The sequence below is a fragment of the Nicotiana tabacum genome, chromosome 11 (assembly GCF_000715075.1).
Source record: "Nicotiana tabacum cultivar K326 chromosome 11, ASM71507v2, whole genome shotgun sequence".
NCBI classification, from domain to species: Eukaryota; Viridiplantae; Streptophyta; class Magnoliopsida; order Solanales; family Solanaceae; genus Nicotiana; species Nicotiana tabacum.
Genome location: NC_134090.1, coordinates 27,133,578 through 27,154,422, shown reverse-complemented (window position 1 = coordinate 27,154,422; position 20,845 = coordinate 27,133,578). Strand labels below are relative to the sequence as shown.

At 35.1% G+C, this 20,845-nt stretch overlaps 3 protein-coding genes across 9 annotated transcripts; 1 reads left to right on the top strand and 2 right to left on the bottom strand.

Moving 5' to 3' along the window:
* Positions 1-545: 545 nt before the first annotated feature.
* LOC107797023 (ethylene-response factor C3-like) lies at positions 546-1,399 on the bottom strand. Its single transcript, XM_016619855.2, has one exon. It carries the CDS (start codon positions 1,259-1,261, stop codon positions 686-688), a length of 576 nt encoding a protein of 191 aa, XP_016475341.1. The 5' UTR covers positions 1,262-1,399; the 3' UTR covers positions 546-685.
* Positions 1,400-6,525: 5,126 nt separating this feature from the next.
* Positions 6,526-8,294, top strand: LOC107797026 (rubisco accumulation factor 1.2, chloroplastic-like). The gene has a single exon (XM_016619861.2). It carries the CDS (start codon positions 6,596-6,598, stop codon positions 7,949-7,951), a length of 1,356 nt encoding a protein of 451 aa, XP_016475347.1. The 5' UTR covers positions 6,526-6,595; the 3' UTR covers positions 7,952-8,294.
* A 355-nt stretch (positions 8,295-8,649) lies between these two features.
* LOC107759695 (filament-like plant protein 3) lies at positions 8,650-14,518 on the bottom strand. 7 transcript variants are annotated; one of them, XM_075224932.1, is made up of 7 exons: positions 14,232-14,496; positions 13,897-14,067; positions 13,139-13,216; positions 12,744-12,924; positions 10,315-12,002; positions 9,098-9,250; positions 8,650-9,008 (listed from the first exon to the last, which is right to left on the bottom strand). In XM_075224932.1, the coding sequence occupies exons 2-6, from the start codon at positions 14,020-14,022 to the stop codon at positions 9,113-9,115; spliced, it is 2,211 nt and encodes a 736-aa protein (XP_075081033.1). In that variant the 5' UTR covers positions 14,023-14,067; positions 14,232-14,496; the 3' UTR covers positions 8,650-9,008; positions 9,098-9,112. The 7 variants fall into 7 exon arrangements, with proteins under 7 accessions (XP_075081033.1, XP_075081037.1, XP_075081036.1 ...); XM_075224936.1 differs by lacking the exon at positions 13,139-13,216 and having other exon boundaries at positions 14,223-14,518; XM_075224935.1 differs by lacking the exon at positions 13,139-13,216 and having other exon boundaries at positions 14,232-14,499.
* Between the last annotated feature and the right edge of the window lie 6,327 nt (positions 14,519-20,845).

Sequence of the window (20,845 nt, the reverse complement as noted above, 5' to 3'; positions counted from 1 at the left end):
TCATGGGTTTAAAGTAAACTGAATGTGGGTAAAGTCTTATCATTAGGACGTAAAATATATTGGCAAAAAGACAAAAATATAAGATGTTCAAACTTCAAACCATTCAAACTCTAGGACAAACTAACCGACCCTACAGATTGGTTGACCAAATATAAGGAGGACCAAAAAGAGCAAATTCTCAATACTTCACACAATCACACTACAGGAGTCTTTTCTTACCTTCATAGAACATAAAAACAACAAAATAAACTTAAGAAAAAAAATTAAAATCCAGTTAAACTGGCCTTTCATTGCCTTAGATATCTCTACAGTATAAGAAGAGATTAATGGTTTGATACCAATATTAGCAAAAGATACATACATGTCGATGTATATGAACAAGAAGGAATAAGAAGAGATCATTAATTTGCAAGTAAAGAAAAAATGTTAAACGGGATAGGGCACGACGGGTTAAAACTTTATCGGAGAAAGTCTTGATACACTTTTGTCTATGATTCGGCAGAACTCAGTAACTTTGGCTAAAATCTTGTATTTTTGTTAAAATTTTTACTTAATATGTATAATTAATATATTCAACCAATAAACTGCCTTTTTTAGAATCAAGAATCCATAAACTCAAAATTCTAATTGCCCCTTTGTCATCCCTACCTCGAATACTTGTGCATGCACATGTTTAATAATTTTTCTAGCAAGATATTGAAGGATCACAATAACCTTCGGACAACCTCAAAATTTCCTCCAAATAGTCAGCTCCTAAATCCTCCAAAACCAACACATTTTCAAAGCTCATCCCTTTTTCCTTCTTCTTTCTATTCATATTACTCTTACCTTTTTTCATAGAATGCATTTTCTTCAGTATCAAAACAGGTGAACATCCTTCTTCAAATCCACACTCCATCTCCATTAACGATTGATAAACAACATCCACTGGAAAATTTAACACTGCCGTTGTCCCATGCAACGCGAACGCGGCTTGATCATAAGCCAAAGCTGCTTCTTCTGCAGTATCGAACGTTCCAAGCCAAACCCTAACGCTATTTCTAGTTGAATCTCTTATTTCCGCCGCGTATTTTCCCCATGGTCTCCTTCTTACTCCTCTATAATTTGCTCCTTCGTTCTCTTTCAAGTGTGTTTCTTGTTTATTGACATGAAGATTATTATTAGATGAATTTTCACCAGCTTCTGATAGAACATTGAGAAGAAGCATGTCTTCAGTGTCATTCTCATTGAAACCAACATGATTATACTGTGAATAATCCATTGTTTAAACTGTCACCACTAAAAAAACTGGAATTAGCAACGGACAAATTCTGTAGCTAAACAGAAAAATCCGTCGCTAATCTTATTTAACGATAGATTATCAAGAAATTTTATTAGCTACGAGCAATTTAGCGAAAGATTAGTGACGAATTTAAGTTCGCAGCTAATTTTTTTTTTTTTTTTTGGTAGTGTGTGTTTTGAATTTTTGATGTGATATTTGATCAATGTGTGTTTTTGGTTTTTTGAACTTAGGGGAAGGATACGTTCTATATATAGAGATTGATATGTGCACACGAGGGGTTTATTAGAATATGTGTTAAAATAAAAGTTGATGGAAAGATAGTCTAATGATCAAAATTTATGTTTGAAATTCAATTGATTGAGACAGTGGAGTGTGGTCTTCTTATTAGAGTAGTAATAGGGGCTGCAGAAATTAACCAAAAAATAATTAGTGCACGTGTGGTCAACTGGTCATATGTTGGTCAAACGAATTTTTGGGAATGGCGGCCAGCTCATGAAACCATATATTAAAAAATTAATAATAGACTCATGATCTCAGCACTAATGACTTCATTCGGTCTTCATTTGGTCCCCTTTTTTTCATTACCATTGTTTTTCTTCTTTTGCCCATTTCTGTAATTCTCTTATACATGATTAAATTATCATTTCAGAAAATGTATTAATCAAATGAAGAGATGTTTTCACTTGACACAGTCATGCACATAGTTTTTGTGAGGGTGGGGTGGGGGCTAGTCTATATATAATTGAAAATAACCTGAATATTCATCCTAAAACGTTAAGACAATAATGCATGGATTAGACTAAAACTATTATAAATACTTTACAGAAAACAAGTGTAACATTCTCAATACCCTCTTGCATTGGAAGAAAGAAACCCAAAGAGATGGTGTATAACCAGTACTGGTATTACTTATACATAGTGAAAAAACACTACCAAAACAAGGAATTAATAATACCAAAACTAATAACATATACTATTATTTTTCCTAATACATCCTACCAAGCGACCCCTTAGTGTATCTTAATCTATTATAGTAGATAATCTGGCCGACATGTTTATTAGGCTACTAATTCAACCTTTTTATGGCCAGGTACTAGTAGTTACGATCTCTCAGATAATTTGATAATGTAAAAGTTCTTTTGTTTCTGTATAGAAGCTAAACTCTTTTTTTTTTTGCCCTACTTGATGCTAGCAAGTGTAATCTCTCGTAAAAAGGTAACTTCAATTGTGCGAGCATGGACAATAAGTTGAAGAAGAAACAGTCGTGACTAAGAGATGATCATTGTATAATCGATAGTTAAATTTTGCTTTTAAAAAAAAAGATAGTTTAATTTTGCTAGTCAAATATCATTATGAAGCATATCCAATAGTAAGAATAATTCTTGAGTGAGTTCTTTCATTAATTATTGTCCTAGTTAATGATGGTAAAACCATGATATTATTGTGCTGTCGTCAAAATATGTTTAATTAAATGCTTTGATGGATGATAAGTAAAGTGTATGAGGGTCAACATTACTATTCATAAGATATCTTAAAATATACTAAACATCTACCAAACCGCTCTTTTGTGAGCAACTGAACGCATTAAAAAAAATAAACCATTCTTCGTATTCACATTACTCTTGCAAGAGTTAGTCAATTCTCATACCAAATGTATCACATAGTAAATATATAGAAGAATTGATTATTAATTTTAAAACCTAAAGCTGAATTTATTTGTATAGAAAATAGCCAAAAACAGTAATAAAAGTTATAAGAATAAATTGACAAGAATTATATTGGCGAAAAAAATTACTCCTACTCTATCTGTGTTTGCATTGGATCAATTTATTTAACCTTAGTGAATAATCTGTTAATCCATCATAATGTAGTGATACACGTGCATCTAACACACTATTAAAAGAAAAGAAATTAGTGACGGACAAATTTTGTAGCTAAACAGAAAAATATATGTCACTAATTCTATTTGACGACGGAATAGTAACATACTATCAAAAATTTATGTTAGCTACAAAACGATTTAATTAGCGACAGATTAATGGTGAAGTTCACAGCTCATTCTAGTTTTTTTTTTTTATAGTGACAAACACATCACAATATTAATCTATTGTTATTCTTAAAGAAGGAAAAAAAAGAAAGAAGAAAAAAACCAATTTCTTTTTTATTTTATTGACCAATCAATTCATATATGGATTACTTGGTCTAAAAACCTCAAAATCGTTTGTGATTTTCAGGAGCATTAGTTGCATGGCTTTTTGATGCAATTTTTTCAGGTGCTGAACTTTGGAAATGAAATTAAAAGACAGTACATTGAAGATGGACATATATAATATAATTCCTAGTCACTTTTCCCTGGTCAATATAACGGCCTATTTTCCCCACAAGAAGTTGGTCACCTTTCTATTCAAACTCTTATTTGGTCTTCATTATTATCCTCTTCCTTTTATTTTCCTTCAAAAACGAAAGCAAAATTGGGTTCCCTAATTTGTAATTTAGCCGATACTATAATATAATTAAGAAAATAATCCACTATTCGTTTTGAATTAAGGTTTTTTCATTACTTATTAAAACCTTATAAAGTTTGGACGTTACTTCTCCTGCCACGATAGAATTTTTTTTATGTCTTACTTTCTTTTTCAATATGTTTAAACAAAAATGCTATATTTTTATATTTAACACATTAAAATTTTAATTTCAACATTTTATTTTATCCATATTGACACTCATTTATAGAAATGATATGACATGTTGAAAAAGAATCACCAGATTCAAAGGGTATTTTTAACATATATATTATATATACTTTTAGTATAAGATCATAAAATTCAGAAATAATTTTTTTTTATATTTTTAAACTTGATGCTCACTCAAACTAAAATAACATAAAACGATACAGATGAATACAAATTTTATCCATGACTATGAATAAAGTTCATGTTTTTTTAATCAAAAGTGTTTTTCCCATAGATGCATTCACTTCTTTTTTTTCTCTTCCAGAAGTTTTTGAATGTCAGAATAATAGTTCCAAAGAAGTCTTTGAGAAATGGTCAAAAAGTTTCTTTGTAAATTAAATAATGTATGAAAGACAAGTGGGAGAATTAATTGAGTATGACACTTTTTGGGTTCAGTATAGGAGTGGAGGATGAATTTAGCATAATTATTGGAAGTTTGAATATTTCTTGTTTGACTTGGAGAGGGAGGAAGAAATTTGTACTATTGCTAGGGAATGAATGTTAACATCAACCAACCTAATTTTCAACAAATATTCTGGTTTGGGTTTAAATTCCTACTAATAATAAGGTGATCGATCGATATTGTTCATGTAGTCATGTTTAATCTTTGTTTTCTAAAAGCAAGAAATATTTAAATTAATTTTTAACATTTTTTTGTTACTCATTTAGTTCGTATTCAATACCCTCTAGAGCTCGAACCTAAACCTTTTGTTAAGGGTGGAGGAATCTCATTCATCTCATCATATTCCTTAGTGGTAATTGTTTATATTATTTCTTAATTGCCTTTTATATAATCGAAGACATGTAAATTAATTTATTGAGGTACATAAATGTATCCTTCTAAAACAAATTATGTACGTTTTTTTTTTCCAAAACGAAGATCTTTATATTACTGCTCATACGAACAACAAAGTTCAAATGTACTCTTCGCATCCTGGACAACCCAACTTGAAAAAAGCTTCTCCTCAAAGATGTCCTTCAACAAAGAAATAATAATTCTAGCTAAACTATGAGCTATTTTGTTCAAACGTCAAACCACTTCTTCTTAGCATTGTGTCTTCTTCATCTTCAGACCTTCAGGTTTGATATTTGAATGTCAAACTATAAATCGCAGGACTGAAGTTCGAATACATATTAAATCTTTTTCTTGTTGTTCTAAAGTTAGACTTTGGTAGTTCAAACTTCAGAACCGAAGGTGTGAAGTTTAAAACTTCAAACCTATGGTCTTAAGTAGTGGCCGAAAAAGGATTTTCAATGAAGGAAGTCAAAATATAAAGAAGTAAATATATGAAAAGTCAATGAAACTCAATATATAATATATATACATTTAAAGAAAGTTTACCTATCTACCTAGCCTGACTGAGGAAGTATACTATGTGTAGTGATTCCCTCATTCACAATAAATGATAAACAAAAAGAGAAAAAGAAAAACCATTCCATTTCTACAAAAAATACAATGCAATTTTCCGCGAAGGGGTATCAAAGGTGGCTCCCCACTTGTCTCAAGTTTGATCCTAAGGCGACTAAACTTTAGATACAATTTCGGGTAGTTTTTAAATGGCTATTTGTGCACCACCCGAATTAGAAAGGATATGGGCCTCAAAGATTATTTACGGAAGAAATTCAAAAATAGCGAAATTTACAACTAGTCGTTCAAAAATAGCTCAGTTTCAAAAGTAATCGAAATTTAGCCACTTTTCATGTAAAGATAAATCTGAGCGAAAACACTGTTCAAAATCCGAAAAATACACGCCAGTATATTATACTGGAGTTCCAGGATAAGTATGCTTGAACTCCAGTATATTATACTGGAGTTCCAGGATAAGTATGCTGGAACTCCAGCATAATATGATGGAGTTCCAGGATAAGTATGCTGGAACTCCAGCATAATATGATGGAGTTCCAGCATAAGTACAGTAGAACTCCAGCATAATATACTGGAGTTCATATACAGGTGCACCGAACTCTAATATATTATGCTGGACCGGTCTCTGTTGCAGCGAAATAATGGCTATTTTTCATTGACTTCGTAAACGCTGGCTATTTTTAAATGATCAGTCCAAAAACTAGTTATACCGTGCTATTTTTACATTATTTACCGCAAATTGTTTATGGGCTGAAAAGCTAGTTCAATGAAGTCAATATGTCCAGCCGGTTTATATGGTTCGTGGTTCGACTTTGTTATTGGGCTCTCAAGAGAAAATTATGCAGACACATCAAACATTTAGATTGTATTTACCATTCGTAGTTATACTTTCAGTAAACTTACCATTCGTAGTTGTATTTAAATTTTATAGCAAATTCATGAAATAAAAAATTAACTATTTTGAACTGAAACAAAAGAGCAACAATGGCTTGGGTTCGAAACTATAGTGGTTTATGAAAATTCGTCCTCAATAAACAGGCCAAGGCCCAATCAAGTCCAGTATCAGAAGTCCAGAATAAAGGCCCAAAACAGAAATATCAAGAACCCAGATAAAGACGTCCATTTCTACTATCTTCCCCTTCCCTCAAAAATATCAAACACATAAAGATAAGAAAGTTTCTTCTTCACTTCTTCACAATCTCCATCTCCTCAACCATGTTTTCTCTCACTGTAAACTCCCCTAAACCTCTCTCCCTCTCCACCCCATTTCTCCCTAGTCACCACCACCCCCTACCCTCCATAACCCATAAACCAATTCTCAATCCAAAACCCATAACAGCACTCATAATTCCTCCTTCTTCAGGCCAACAACAACAATATTCAACCCAACAGCAACAACTTTATCAGCCTTTTAGACCTCCTCCTCCACCTCTCCCACCCAAATTCCGCAATCTTGACACAAATGCAAAGCTCGAAGTTCTATCTAATCGCCTTGGTCTTTGGTATGAATATGCTCCTTTGATACCTTATTTAACAAGTGAAGGGTTTACTCCTTCAACTCTTGAGGAAATCACTGGCCTTACTGGAGTTGAACAGAATCGGTTGGTTGTTGCTGCCCAAGTTCGTGATACTCTTGTTGAGTCTGCTGCTTTAGATGAAGAAACGTTGTCGTATTTTGAATCTGGAGGTGCTGAATTATTATATGAAATTCGTTTGCTTAGTGCTAGGCAACGAACTGATGCAGCAACATTTTTAGTGAAGAATGGGTTTGATGCAAAACAAGCTCAAGATTTAGCTAGAGCAATTAAAGATTATCCGCGTAGACGTGTGGATTATGGTTGGGACAAGTTTAATGGTGATTCTCCTGGTGATTGTTTAGCTTTTATGTACTTTAGATTAGCTCAAGAATATGCTGCTGCAGCTTCTGAGGATTTGAGGAGGTCGTCAATGGAGAAGGCATTAGAAGTTGTTGAGTCTGAAAGTGCGAGGAATTTGCTTGTGATGGAGCTAGAAGGACGTGAGGTTGCTAAGGAGAGTGTACTTGATGATGGGGTGACAGTGCCTTTGGTGAGAATGAAGTTAGGGGAGGTAGCTGAGTCGACGATTGTAGTCGTTTTGCCTGTTTGTAAGGCGGAGGGAAGGGACGTGGAGGTGGAGGCGGCGCCATGGGAATGTGGTGGCGTAGGGGATTTTGGTATAGTGGAGGCGGAGAAGGATTGGAGGAGATGGGTTGTTTTGCCCGGATGGCAACCTATCGCGGGGTTAGAGAGAGGTGGAGTTGCAGTGTCGTTCAAGAGCGGGAACTTTTTGCCGTGGAGGGAGAAGAGTAAGTACAAGCAAGAGCCGGTTTTGGTAGTGGCGGATAGGGGAAGGACAGAAGTGGCGTCGGAGGACGGGTTTTACTTGGTGGTTGATGGTGGAGACGGGAGCAATGAGGAGGGATTGAAAGTGGAAAGAGGGTCAACATTGAAGAAAAGAGGGGTTGAACAGAGCTTAGGAATTGTGCTTATAGTAGTTAGGCCACCAAGGTGGGAAGATGAAGAACAATTGGGTGAAGAAGATTGGGATTAAATTCAAGAATGCCTTGTAAAAATGCAGCCTTTTGCTGTATATTGTCAATGCAGAAAATTGGATATCACTGCAATTTTCATTTGAAGACAAGTTGAAGCTCATCTTTGAGCCTTCACTGCTAGATTGGTAAGATTGATTAGCTGAACACAAACTTTGTTCACTTAGCATTATTTTGTTACCTAGTATTTAGAAGCAAACACAGAGAGAGTACAAATTCAGGATTCCATTGAAGCTCACTTGCAGTTGAAAACCACCAAGAGTAGTCAATTTTGAATTGTAATTGAAGATATGAGTTGTACTACAATTAAGATGATAATAAAATTTCCCATTTTATCTTGTTCCAGATTTTACTGGGTCATCATTGTTATTGTATCTTGTTCCAAATTCTTCTCTTACATTGTATCTTGTTCCAAATTCTTCTCTTACAAATTACAGTACATCGTATAACCAGCGAACCAACCTTCTATCTCTAAGAAACAACAACAACAAACCCAGTGTAATCCCACAAATAGGGGTCTGAGGAGGATAATGTGTACGCAACCTTATCTCTACCTTGTGCGGACAGAGAGGCTATTTCCGGTCTATCTCTAAAGAAACAGCAGAGAAAATATATAAGTTTTCAGAACTATACAATTTGAGTTCCTTAACTTTAACTCCCATGTATGAGAATATTGTAAAAAATATTAACCATTTAATAATGAGATAAAAGTCCTGCAATAATTGAATTGAATGATATACATGAAGACCTACTTTTCTGGTGAACTTACATTACAGTGAATTTGGAACCTTATAGTTTATATAAGCACTTATTATCGCTCAATAGTACATGGTATGATTATTAACAAAAAAAAGAAGAATTTATCTACCTAATAAGTTCATGACTAAGCACTTAACTAATGGCACCAAATATTTTGTTTTCGCCGTCTTTACAACTTTTGTTATCCAATTGTTCCATCTTGAATTCTACAGGATTTCTGCTGCATAATACGTATCATTTCAATATTCGACGTTCAGCCTTCCTTCAGCCGAGAATTTGTTAATTTACAGGTGACGGACCCTGTCAATATGTTTGAACAATGATGAAGTTGTTGAGTTTCAGAATCTTTGAGAGGGAGAGCCACAGGAAGGCAATTTTTTGAACCAAACCTTCTTTTGGCAATGTCATTGTATCAGTAATGGTTCGCCTGAGTCAACCAAGAAATCATCCATGGTAGCAAGGGATTTCAATTGCCAACCAATAGAAGCGATTGTCTTTTGGCACTCTGCAAATTGACTAGCTGCTATCGCCATTTGTTTATCCTGACATGCACAATAAAAGATGGATCATAAAGATGAGGAAACACTGAGCAAATACTGTTAGTTACAGAGCAACCATTGACAAGGGTCGGCCATATAAATTTGTGCATGCAACATAAAACATATGCCACTGACATTACCCCCTTAATGTAAGTTTTTTCTTAGCCCTGTTCTAAAAAAAGTTTACTAGTTGGAACAGACCTAAAGTATCGGAACATCCAACATTTTTAAAATAAATAAAAAGAAAAATATACAATGCTTCACTTTAACAAAAAGACAAGCTCACATTAAAAAACCAGTGTTAGTGCTTTAGCTTACAGAGGTAACTCAATGTTTGAGGAGAAAATGCCTTCTTACCATAGTGTAAAATATAAGGAGTTTTGGAGAAGTAAAATCACGAAGCAATACAAATTTATTGCATGCCAGTTCAGAGAAACGTGCTTCTATCGGTGATTGCTGATAATTTAATCCTGGTAAGCAGAAAACATATGGATGATCTGAAGGTAAAACTGGGTTTTAGTTGTCCTCAAGAACCTACTGAATAAACTGTCGTTTTTACCTTAGAAGTAACAAAAAACCAGAATAACTTATGAAGAAGTTGTCTTTAAGAAACTTAATTACTCTCTTGAAAATTTTGACTTCTTAGGACAACCTTAATACGATTAAGAGCTACAATAAAAGAGATGTTGTTTATTGTTTCGAAACACCAAATGTAGCCAAATCATGTTCTGTATTAAGTAACCCTTTACTCCCCTTTCAATACTCAACTCTCACACGTCTTTTGAGCCTCCAATTATCCTAAAGTAATCATGTAAGGTGACATTCTCTGCCACTAAAAGTAGCAGAGAATGTAGATGATAATCAATTTTCTCTTCAACTGTCGCTAAGCATAAAAATATGATCTTTCTTTAATCTCCTCTAGAAGAAGAACTACAGAAATGAAGGATCAGCACTTAGCAACAGGTTGCCAGTTGATTAGCAGGTAATATGCAAGAACTTTTAAGCTACTTCAAGGTTTAAATTCATACACAAGGGATTGAACAATGAAAGTTTTTGGCAAAACGAACCTTATTGATCTTAAATTCCTCGACAATAGTTGCTTTCCGAAGCTGGGACGCAGATTTTATCAGTGAATTGTCAGTTTCTAGTTTCTGCAACTTTGCAGCAGTTTCCTGGTGCAAAGCCGTTTCCTTGCAAAGCTCCTCTTGAAGAGAATCAACTTTAGAAACCAATGTTTGCAGCTCCAATTCAGTGGCTTTAAGTTGTGACTCCACCACATCTTTCTTTGCATTGGTAGCTTCAAGTTCGGCCTCAACTCCAGATTTCATTCCTTTCACGGTTTCTAGTTGAGTTTGAAGCCCTAAAAGTTTGACTTCAGTTTCCTCCAAGCGAAATTCTGATTTCTTAAGCTTCAAATTGGTAGCCTCAACTTCAACCTCAGCAGCTCTCTTTGCTTCATTAGCTGTAATGAGCTGAGCTTGGAATTCCGCTGCATCGACCTCTGCTTCTTCTAAGCGTTCAACTAAATTCTTGAGCCTAGTGTTGGCAGATTCGACTTCTGCCTCAGCCTTCTTCTTTACTTCATTTGCCACGGATAACTGTGCTTTGAGCTCCACAATCTCAGCCTCCATTTTCTGCAATTGTTCTGTTAAGTCTTTAAGCTTTGTTATAGTAGCCTTGAATTCAGGCTCCAATTTTTTCCTTGCTTCATTTGCCATAGATAACTGAGCTTTTACCTCAATTAAATTGTCCTTTGTTTCTTTTAATTGTTCTTTAGATATCTTAAGCTCGTCCTGACACTCAGTTAATTCCTTCTCTAGTTTCAATTTCTCCACCTCCATCTTTGCCAACTTCTCCGCTTCAGCTGTCTGACTAACTATGGCTCTAAGTTCAGTTTTTAAAATGGGTTCACTGATGTGAGCTCCTCTGACGTTGCTTATTTCACTCACTGTATCAGGACGTGCTGCAAGCTTCTCCATCTCAAGAAAATCATCCATCAGATTTATCTCCACAGATGATGCTATAAGGTCTCTTCTATGTGGCTTTTCATATTTATATTGGTTCAATTCAGAAACTAAAGCAGAAGACAGGAAGTAAGAACCGTTCTGGTCATAATTATTTGGCTCCAAACCACTGATTTTGCAACTATCATTTTCTGCTGTAGACAGCCGTTCTCCAGTATCTGACAAACTATCAGCGGAAGGTTCAAAATAAGCCGAGGAAGCAGCGGTAGACTTGTGGTCATTAACTGTTGATCTTTTCCGAGCAAATGCCTTGAGCATACGGCATTCTGCTTCAAGCTTAGCCACCTTCGTGATACTCTCGAGGTGTTGTTTGCTAGCTGTTTCAGCAGCATGAGTACTTAAATCTCTCTCAGATGTCATCAGTTTGAGCTCCTCAGATATAGAAACAAGCTCAAGCTTGAGGACTGAGTTCTGTTTCTCAGCATATTCAAGCTTATGCTGAAGATCTTGAACGTTACTGTCTTCTGCTTTAGAACTTTGCAGTTGAGACTGAAGCTGAACAAGCTTATTTTCAAGTTCAGACTTTTTAAACTCCCACTCACAACTTGTCTTGGCTACAGCGACCTGGACATTCTGCGCTTGCTCTTCTCTTGCCTGTCGAAGCTGTCTTAGACACTCTTTAAGCGCTCCATCAAGATGTTTGATACGCTCTTCAAGGATTGAGTTCTTCTGGTTTGCTGTCTCAACTAATCTCTTCTGGATCAACACTTCACCTTCAGCCTTCTCCCATCCTTATAGAATAATTATTTACCAGAACAAATGTCAAAAAAGCAAAGAACCCACTGGCAGACATTATATACCATGTTCAATCAATTATGCAAAAACTATTAACTGCTTTACTTCAGACTTCAACTATTTAAAAATTCCATTTTAGGATTCGACTTCAACTATTTGGAATTAAACAAACTTCAGCACAAGCTGCAAAGGAGCTTGGATCTCCAGTTGCACAACCAATTCATTGAATATGAATCCTTAAACTTCATTGACATAGCACAGCCCAAGTAAATGGAAAACTCAAAAAACTACAACATATCTTCCTCAAGAACTGTTGCAGACACTGTAAATAAAGAGTCAACCAATGATTTATGCTTGTGCAAAAGCCCGAGACCCTTAATATGATAGATGATACTACATAATGTTGCGCTCAACTACAATAATAAAATTAGACCCTTGTGGTTCGAGCCGTGGAAACAGTCTCTTGCAGAAATGCAGGGTAAGGCTGCGTACAGTAGACCCTTGTGGTTCGGCCCTTCCCTGGACCCCGCGCTTAGCGGGAGCTTAGTGCACCGGGCTGCCCTTTTTTTTTAGTAGTGTCAACATTGGCTCATTCTTTCAGTGTCCTTTAACTATTAAAATATGGAGGAAGGACCAAAATCATACTGGTATTGTCAACGACTAGTATTGAAGGCAACTAGTAAAATAGCTGAATGAGTTCCAGCATAAGTTCCACGTTCAAGGAAATAAGATTCTACCTGAGACAGCTTCCTCGGCTACTTTTGCATGCTGCTTTACCAAATCTTCCTTCTCACGGACGTTCACAAGAGCTTCTGACAATTTAGCTGACAAAGTCTTGACAGTTTCACTAAGTTCTTCATCGCTGGGAGCAGTTTTAGATGTGACTTCAGGTGATTGAGTGTTATGATTTTGAAGAGCCTTTCGAAACAAATAAAGGATCCATATCAGTAAGCACAAACCAGGAGTTCACTACACCAATTTTCAGTATCATATCCGTCTTTAAAACAACAATTATTCCTTTGCAGTATTTTTCTAATGTACTTCATCTCCCTCTTTCTATTTTCAGCAAAAGCAGAAGTGTGGGGAAAAGTTACAGCAATAACAAGGTGAAGAGCATTGGAATATCATATACCTCTTGCTTCCTGAATATTATAAAGATGACGGATCCATATGCACATAGAGGAATCAAGGTCCATGTAATTCGAGCACCCTATGAATCATGCATAGACCACATGTGGATTCAGCCATGACAAATGGGACGTAATGAAACATTTCAACCACTACAGACTGAAATTCCACAAAAGTGTCACCTAGTACATGTCTTATGTGCTTAGAGCGTTCAGCATATAGAGTAAGGTATAATATGTATTGACTGGGCTCCTTGCTATACAATAGTGCGCAAGCGCGTTCAGAATTTGCTATCTGAACCTTGAATATTCGACTGAAAACCCTAAAGCAAGGGCTGCCATGCAGCAAGCAATTTGACATACTTGAGATTCAGTAAATAAGATTAGCACCCAAAGCAGCTATTAAAAGTTGAAATCCATGATAGGAAAGTGCATTGAGATATCAGTGCTAAGTGATACATTTCTTTTTAACAAGTGGACTAAAGCAAGACCTATTCCTGAGCCGAGGGTCTATTGGAAACAACCACTCTATCTTCATATGTTATTGTTACTAAAGCAAGATCTACCACCAGCCCCTGCTGCCCTTACCCATTTCGTCTCCCATCGTGTTTGCCTAAATGTAGTATATTTCTACAAAAAGAGTTTTCTGCTACCTAACCAAACGCTAGAAAGGGGAAAACCCTGAAATCACCACCAAAAAAAAGGAGACAAGGAATGGAATCATTTGGAAGATAATAAATAAGAGGAAGAAAATGAATCTGACCTGATCATCAAAGAACCTCTCAGAATGAGAAGAAATGGATCCAACAGAAGAGCTTTCTGTTTCACCACTGCCACTCGGACTCTTCTCCGATGCCTTCCTCCGCCACAACCAACTCCGCCGGTCCATCCAAAGGAAAATTAACTCCTCATTCCTCTTTAACTAATAATATTCCTGTAAATTCATATCCCAAACAAACTACAAATTAATCACCAATAATACTCAAGAACCATAAAACCAATTATTCCCAAATCCATGATTCTCACTCTAACATTTATGGAAAGAAGATGGGGGATTTTTTTAATCTTAACTTTGATTAGAATTCACACCTCAATTACCTAACACTATGAAGTTGGAGTCATTTCAAAACCCCCAAAAGAAGTAAAATTTGAGATAAGCTTCCTATTTTGGACCCCATGAATGTAATCGTTTCAACAACTCATGTGCCTTTCCATTCCCTATAAGTAATAATTAGTGTGAAAGCCAAAGCAAAAAATCAAAGCGCAATTTTGGGGATAACACCCAAATCACAACAAAAACTGAAAGAGATTGTGACCCACCAGAAAAAGCTACCTTAACAGCCCCACCAGCGCCCCCCCCCCCCCCCCAAAAAAAAGGTAGGTATAAAAAAAGTCAAGCTTTCAGTTGAATTTACAGAAGCTTCATCAATTTTGAACAGAAAATACAATTTAAAAAAATGTCCTCAAAAACACACAACAAAGTAATTCTTATTGGCGGCTCAATATATAAACATTTTGTTACGAATAGTTTGTACATTGGATATGCTACATTAGATGCTACGTTATGCTCATGTTGTGAATAACTTAAACATTAAATCTCCTACTTTATGTACATTATTTTTATTTTTTATGCCTATAAAAGGCCATGTAATTGCAATGGAAAGATACACCAAAGTGAAAGAAGAAAACACTTCTCCCTTCTTTCTATCTCTTCTTATTTATATTTTACTGCATTGCTTTTATTTTATAACACGTTATCAGCACGAAGCTCTAATTTTATTCTTAACTCCCGCTAAGTTGAGCCATATTTTATTAAGGTATGTATCATTATAATCATTTTATTTATGGCAGTACATATCATATGCTCACTGTTTGCAGATTACTTGTGCGCTTGGGCATCTTAAATAGTTTAAGTACATTGCATTGATAAAATAACTATTTTCTTCCGTGCTCAACTCTTAGAGGACCTCAAAGTCATCAAACTAGTTATGCACTAATGTCATATTTATAATATTCATGGACTCCTTGGATCAAAACATATCTTTAAGGCATTTTGAAAAACTGTGAGAAATGAATTGAGAAGCAATAATTTTATAGTTTAATTACTTTATATTTATTGGAACATATAAATAATGTTAGTCACGTTCAATTCTATTAACACATATATATCAATAATATAAAGTGAAATGAAACAAGTATATAATTTCTACTTTATGGCAAGAATAAAATGAAATAGTAGATTGTTAACATGATATAGCTCTATTTTCATTTCTTTTACCTTAATTGTTTTGTTTTCATCAATTGTTTATTATTATAATTATTTCTCTAACTTATTCATCTTTTATGATAGTTTTCACTATGTCAAATTTATCAAAACTTGAATTTGTGGCACTTGACATCACCGGGAGGAACTATTTATCATGGGTCCTTGATGGTGAAATTCACCTTGACGCTAAAGGTCTTGGAAATACTATTATACAAGGAAATGAAGCATCAAATCAGCATAAAGCGAAGGCCATGATTTTCCTTCGTCATCATCTACATGAAGGGTTAAAAACTGAATATTTAACCGTAAAAGATCCACTTGAATTATGGATTAATTTGAAGGATCGGTATGACCACCTAAAACTTACGGTATTACCGAAAGCTCGGTATGAGTGGATACATTTAAGGTTGCAAGACTTTAAAATCGTAAGTGAGTATAATTCTGATATCTTTAAAGTAAGTTCTCTATTAAAATTATGTGGAGACACTATCACAGATGAGGACTTATTGGAAAAAATATTTTCTACTTTTCACGCTTCAAATGTCGTGCTACAACAACAATACCGTGAAAAAAGTTTTAAGAAATATTATGAGTTAATCACATGCCTACTTATGGCAGAGCAGAATAATACTCTATTAATGAAAAATCATGAAGCTCGTCTCACTGGGTCAACTCAATTTCCGGAAGTGAATGTTGTAGCAGCATATAATAAGTTTGAAAGAAAATAAAATAATTACCGTGGTCATGGACATGGTCGTAAACGTGGACGTGGCAGGGGCGAAACAATTATCGTCATTATGGTGGAAATAAATTGGAGAACAATAAGGGTTCTCAAATTAATCATTCAAAAGGTAAAACTAGTATGTGTCACCGATGTGGTATGAGAGGTCATTGGGCACGCATTTGTCGTACGCCAGAACATTTTGTCAAACTTTATCAAGCCTCCCTCAGGAAAAAAGAAAATAATGTGGAGGCACATTTGACCTTCAAAATAATGATGATGAAGCAGGTCCCTCAAACAAATATGATTCTAAGGCACATCTTGCATATAAAGATGATGATTTTGAAGGCCTAACAAATATTACTCATTTAGAAGTTGGAGACTTCTTTGAGGATATTGACTGGAGAACTAATCATCTCACTGGGGAATGAAGCTATAAAAGTTGTTATTTTTATGTTTGCAACTAGTTTATTTTTCTTAATGCATCACGTGTTGCTAGTTTCTACATTCCTAATGTATTTCTTAATGTTTTTTTTTTTCTGTTTGTCTTTCATGTTTCTTATGATGTATTATTTGTCTTTTTTTTTTATGAAGAATATCAAAATTCTCCAGTCTTCAATTGGACTCAAGATTAATAAAGATGATATATGTCTTCTGGATAGTGCTAGAACACACACTATTTTAAAAGATAAGAGATATTTCTCTTATTTGGTAATGAAAGAAACGAATGTTAATACAATATCTAATAGTACAAGATTAATTGAAGGTTCTGGAAGAGCCAATTTATTACTACCAGGAGGAACAAATTTGGCTATTGATGAAGCACTATATTGTAGTAAATCTTAAAGAAACTTATTAAGTTGAAAAGATTGAATATTTTTATATTACTACAATAATGTCCGGTAAAAAATATGTGCTTGAAATGTTACCTGCTCTTTCCTCCGGCTTATACTACACAAGTATTAGCAGGATTGAAACTCATGCCGTAGTAAACGAGAAGTTTACTAATCAAGATAATTTTATTATTTGGCATGACCGGTTGAGCCATCCTGGTTCTAATATGATGCGTAAAATAATTGAGAATTCACATGAACATGGAATGAAGAATCAGAAGATTCTTCAATTTAAGGAATTCTCTTGTGTTGCATGTTGTCAAGGAAAATTAATTATTAGATCATCAACTATTAAAGTTAGGATGGAATCCCCTGCATTTCTGGAACGTATATAGGGTGATATATGTGGGGCCATTCACCCTCCATGTGGACCATTCAAATATTATATGGTTTTGGTAGATGCATCTACAAGATGGTCACATGTGTGCTTACTATCAATTCGCAATATGGCATTTGCGAGATTGTTGGCTCAAATAATAAAGCTAAGAGCATAATTTCCAGATTATGCAATTAAGACAATTCGTCTTGATAATGCTGGTGAGTTTACATCCCAAGCCGTTAATGATTATTGTATTTCAACTGGGATAACAATTGAGCATCCGGTTGCTCATGTTCATACACAAAATGGTCTAGCAGAATCATTGATCAAACACCCCCAATTAATTGCTAGACCAATGCTTATGAGAACAAGACTTCCCATTTCAGTATGGGGTCATGCTATTTTGCACACAACAGCACTTGTGCGGATAAGGCCCACAAGTTATCATAAAGTTTCCCCATTGCAATTGGTTTTTGGTCAGGAGCCAAATATTTCTCATCTTAGGATCTTTGGTTGTGCGATATATGTTCCAATTGCTCCACCACAACGCACAAAGATGGGTCCTCAAAGAAGGTTGGGGAAATATGTTGGATTTGAATCTCCTTCTATTATAAAATATCTAGAGCCGATGACTGGAGATTTATTTACGGCAAGATTTTCTGATTGTCATTTTGATGAATCAGTATATCCAACATTAGGGGGAGAAAATAAGCAGCTGAAAAAGAAGATAGATTGGAATGCATTATCACTGTCTCATTTAGATTCTCGAACAAATCAATGTGAACAAGAGGTTCAAAAGATTATTCATTTACTAAATATTGCAAATCAATTGCCAGATGCATTCACTGACCTACCAAGAGTGACTAAGTCACATATTCCAGCTGTTAATGCTCCAATTCGAGTTGATATCCCGGCAGGACAATTAATTAAAGCAAATGAGTCTAAGCCATGCTTGAAATGTGGTAGAGCAATCGGTTCTAAAGATAAAAATCCTCGAAGAAGAAAAGGAGTAAGTGATCAAAGTGAACATAACACAGAGGTAGTGGCTCAAGAAGAGCCCCAAGACGTAACAAATGATAAGACCTTAGGGGAGGTCCAAGTACCTGAAAATAATGAGAATGAAGAGATATCAATAAGTTACGTCCCAACCGGGAAAAGATGGAACCGAAATAATATTGTTATCGATAACATTTTTGCTTATAATGTTGTTGTTGAAATAATATAACAAGATGAGGATCTTGAACCAAAATCTGTCAATGAATGTAGACAGAGAAATGATTGGCCAAAATGGAAAGACGTTATCCAGGCAGAGTTAACTTCACTTGGAAAACGCGAAGTCTTCGGACCCATAGTTCGAACACCTGAAGGCATAAAGCCAGTAGGGTATAAATGGGTTTTTGTGCGAAAATAAATGAAAAAATGAAGTCGTTAGATATAAAGCGCAACTTGTGGCACAAGGGTTTTCCCAAAGGCCTGGAATTGATTATATGGAGATATATTCTCCTGTAGTGGATGCTATCACCTTCAGGTATCTCATAAATATGGCAGTGCAAGAAAAACTTGATATGTATCTAATGGATGTTGTTACAGCCTATTTGTATGGATCATTAGACAACGAAAATTTTATGAAAGTACCTGAGAGATTTAAAGTGCCAGAAGCATATAAAAGTTTTCGAGAAACTTGTTCAATAAAGCTTCAGAAATCTTTATACGGATTGAAACAATCAGGTCGTATGTGGTACAATCGCCTAAGTGAATACCTGTTGAAAGAAGGGTACAAGAATGATCCAATTTGTCCTTGAGTCTTTATAAAAATGTCTGGATCTGAATTTGTTATAATCTCCGTATATGTTGATGATTTAAATATCATTGGAACTCTTGGGGAGCTTCCAAAAATAGTAGACTGTTTGAAGAAAGAATTTGAAATGAAATGTCTTGGAAAGACAAAATTTTGTCTTGGTCTACAAATTGATTATATGAAAGATGGAATATTTGTCCATCAATCAACATACACCGAAAAGATTTTAAAGCGATTCTATATGGATAAAGCACATCCATTGAGTACCCCGATGGTTGTGAGATCACTTGATATAAAGAAAGATCCATTTCGACCTCATGAAAATGATGAAGAACTTCTTGGTGCCGAAGTACCATATCTTAGTGCAATTGGGGCATTAATGTATCTTGCCAATAATTTCCGACCAGATATAGCTTTCTCAGTAAGCTTATCGGCAAGCTTTAGTTCTTCGCCAACACAAAGACACTGGAATAGTATTAAACATATATTCAGATACCTCTAAGGGACCATTGATATGGGTTTATTTTATTCAAATGAATCCAAGCCATCATTGATTGGTTATGCAGATGCAGGATATTTGTCTGATCCACACAAAAGTCGATCTCAAATAGGCTATTTATTTGCAAATAGAGGTACAACCATATCATGACGTTCGACAAAACAAACTATGATTGCTACTTCTTCAAATCATGCAGAGATAATAGTCATTCACGAAGCAAGTCGAGAATGCGTTTGGTTGAGATCTATAACTCAACACATTCAGCAAACATGTGGTCTTTCTTCGAAAGAGAATATTCCAAGAATATTGTATGAAGACAATGCTGAATGCATAGCTCAATTGAAAGGAGGATATATCAAAGGAGATAGAACAAAACACATTTCACCGAAATTCCTTTTCACTCATGATCTTCAGAAGAATGGTGAAATAAATGTATAACAAGTTTGTTCAAGTGATAATTTGGCTGATCTTTCACTAAGGCATTACCAACCTCAATATTTGAAAAACTGATATATAAGATTGGAATGCGTCGTCTTCGAGACATTAAGTGATTTTTCATCAGGGGAGTAACTACCTCTCGAACTACATTGACCTGATTCCTGTTTAGCCCAGGATATGTAGGAAATCTTTGAAGCAAGATTCGGTCAGATCTTTCAAAAACATGCTTCATACGGAGTGGTCCATAGGCAAAAATCGCTCATACACGCTCACTTTATCTTTGCACGAAAACTCTTCGTGTTTCCGAACAAAGAGGGGCAGCTGTGAGCACGTGATTTTTGTTTTTGCGCGACAGTCGCTCCAAAAGAATAAAAATTGGTCCTGCTGTACAATTTTTGGATTTCTGTGCGGCACTTTGTTGATTTGTTCGTGACTTTGGCCCGTTTTTATTTATTTACTTTATTAAAACAAAATTCAAAAAAAATGTGTACGTGTCATGCATAATCTGAACCGTAACATGGTTTAAATAGAAAAGCATAAACAAGCATCTTTGTCCGTGATTTTGTTTTGTTTAATTTTACCTGTTTTGAATTATTTTAATGTGTGTGCAAATAATTGTATTAGGTGTTTATTTTTTAATTTGATTTTACTTAGTTTTGTATTTTTATAATAAAAGAAAAAAGAAAAAGAAAAAAAAAAGGGGCCCTTCCCTTCCGGACTTGGGCCAATTTTAACAAAATTGGCCCAAACAAACAGCCCAAAACCCAGGCCTGCCCGG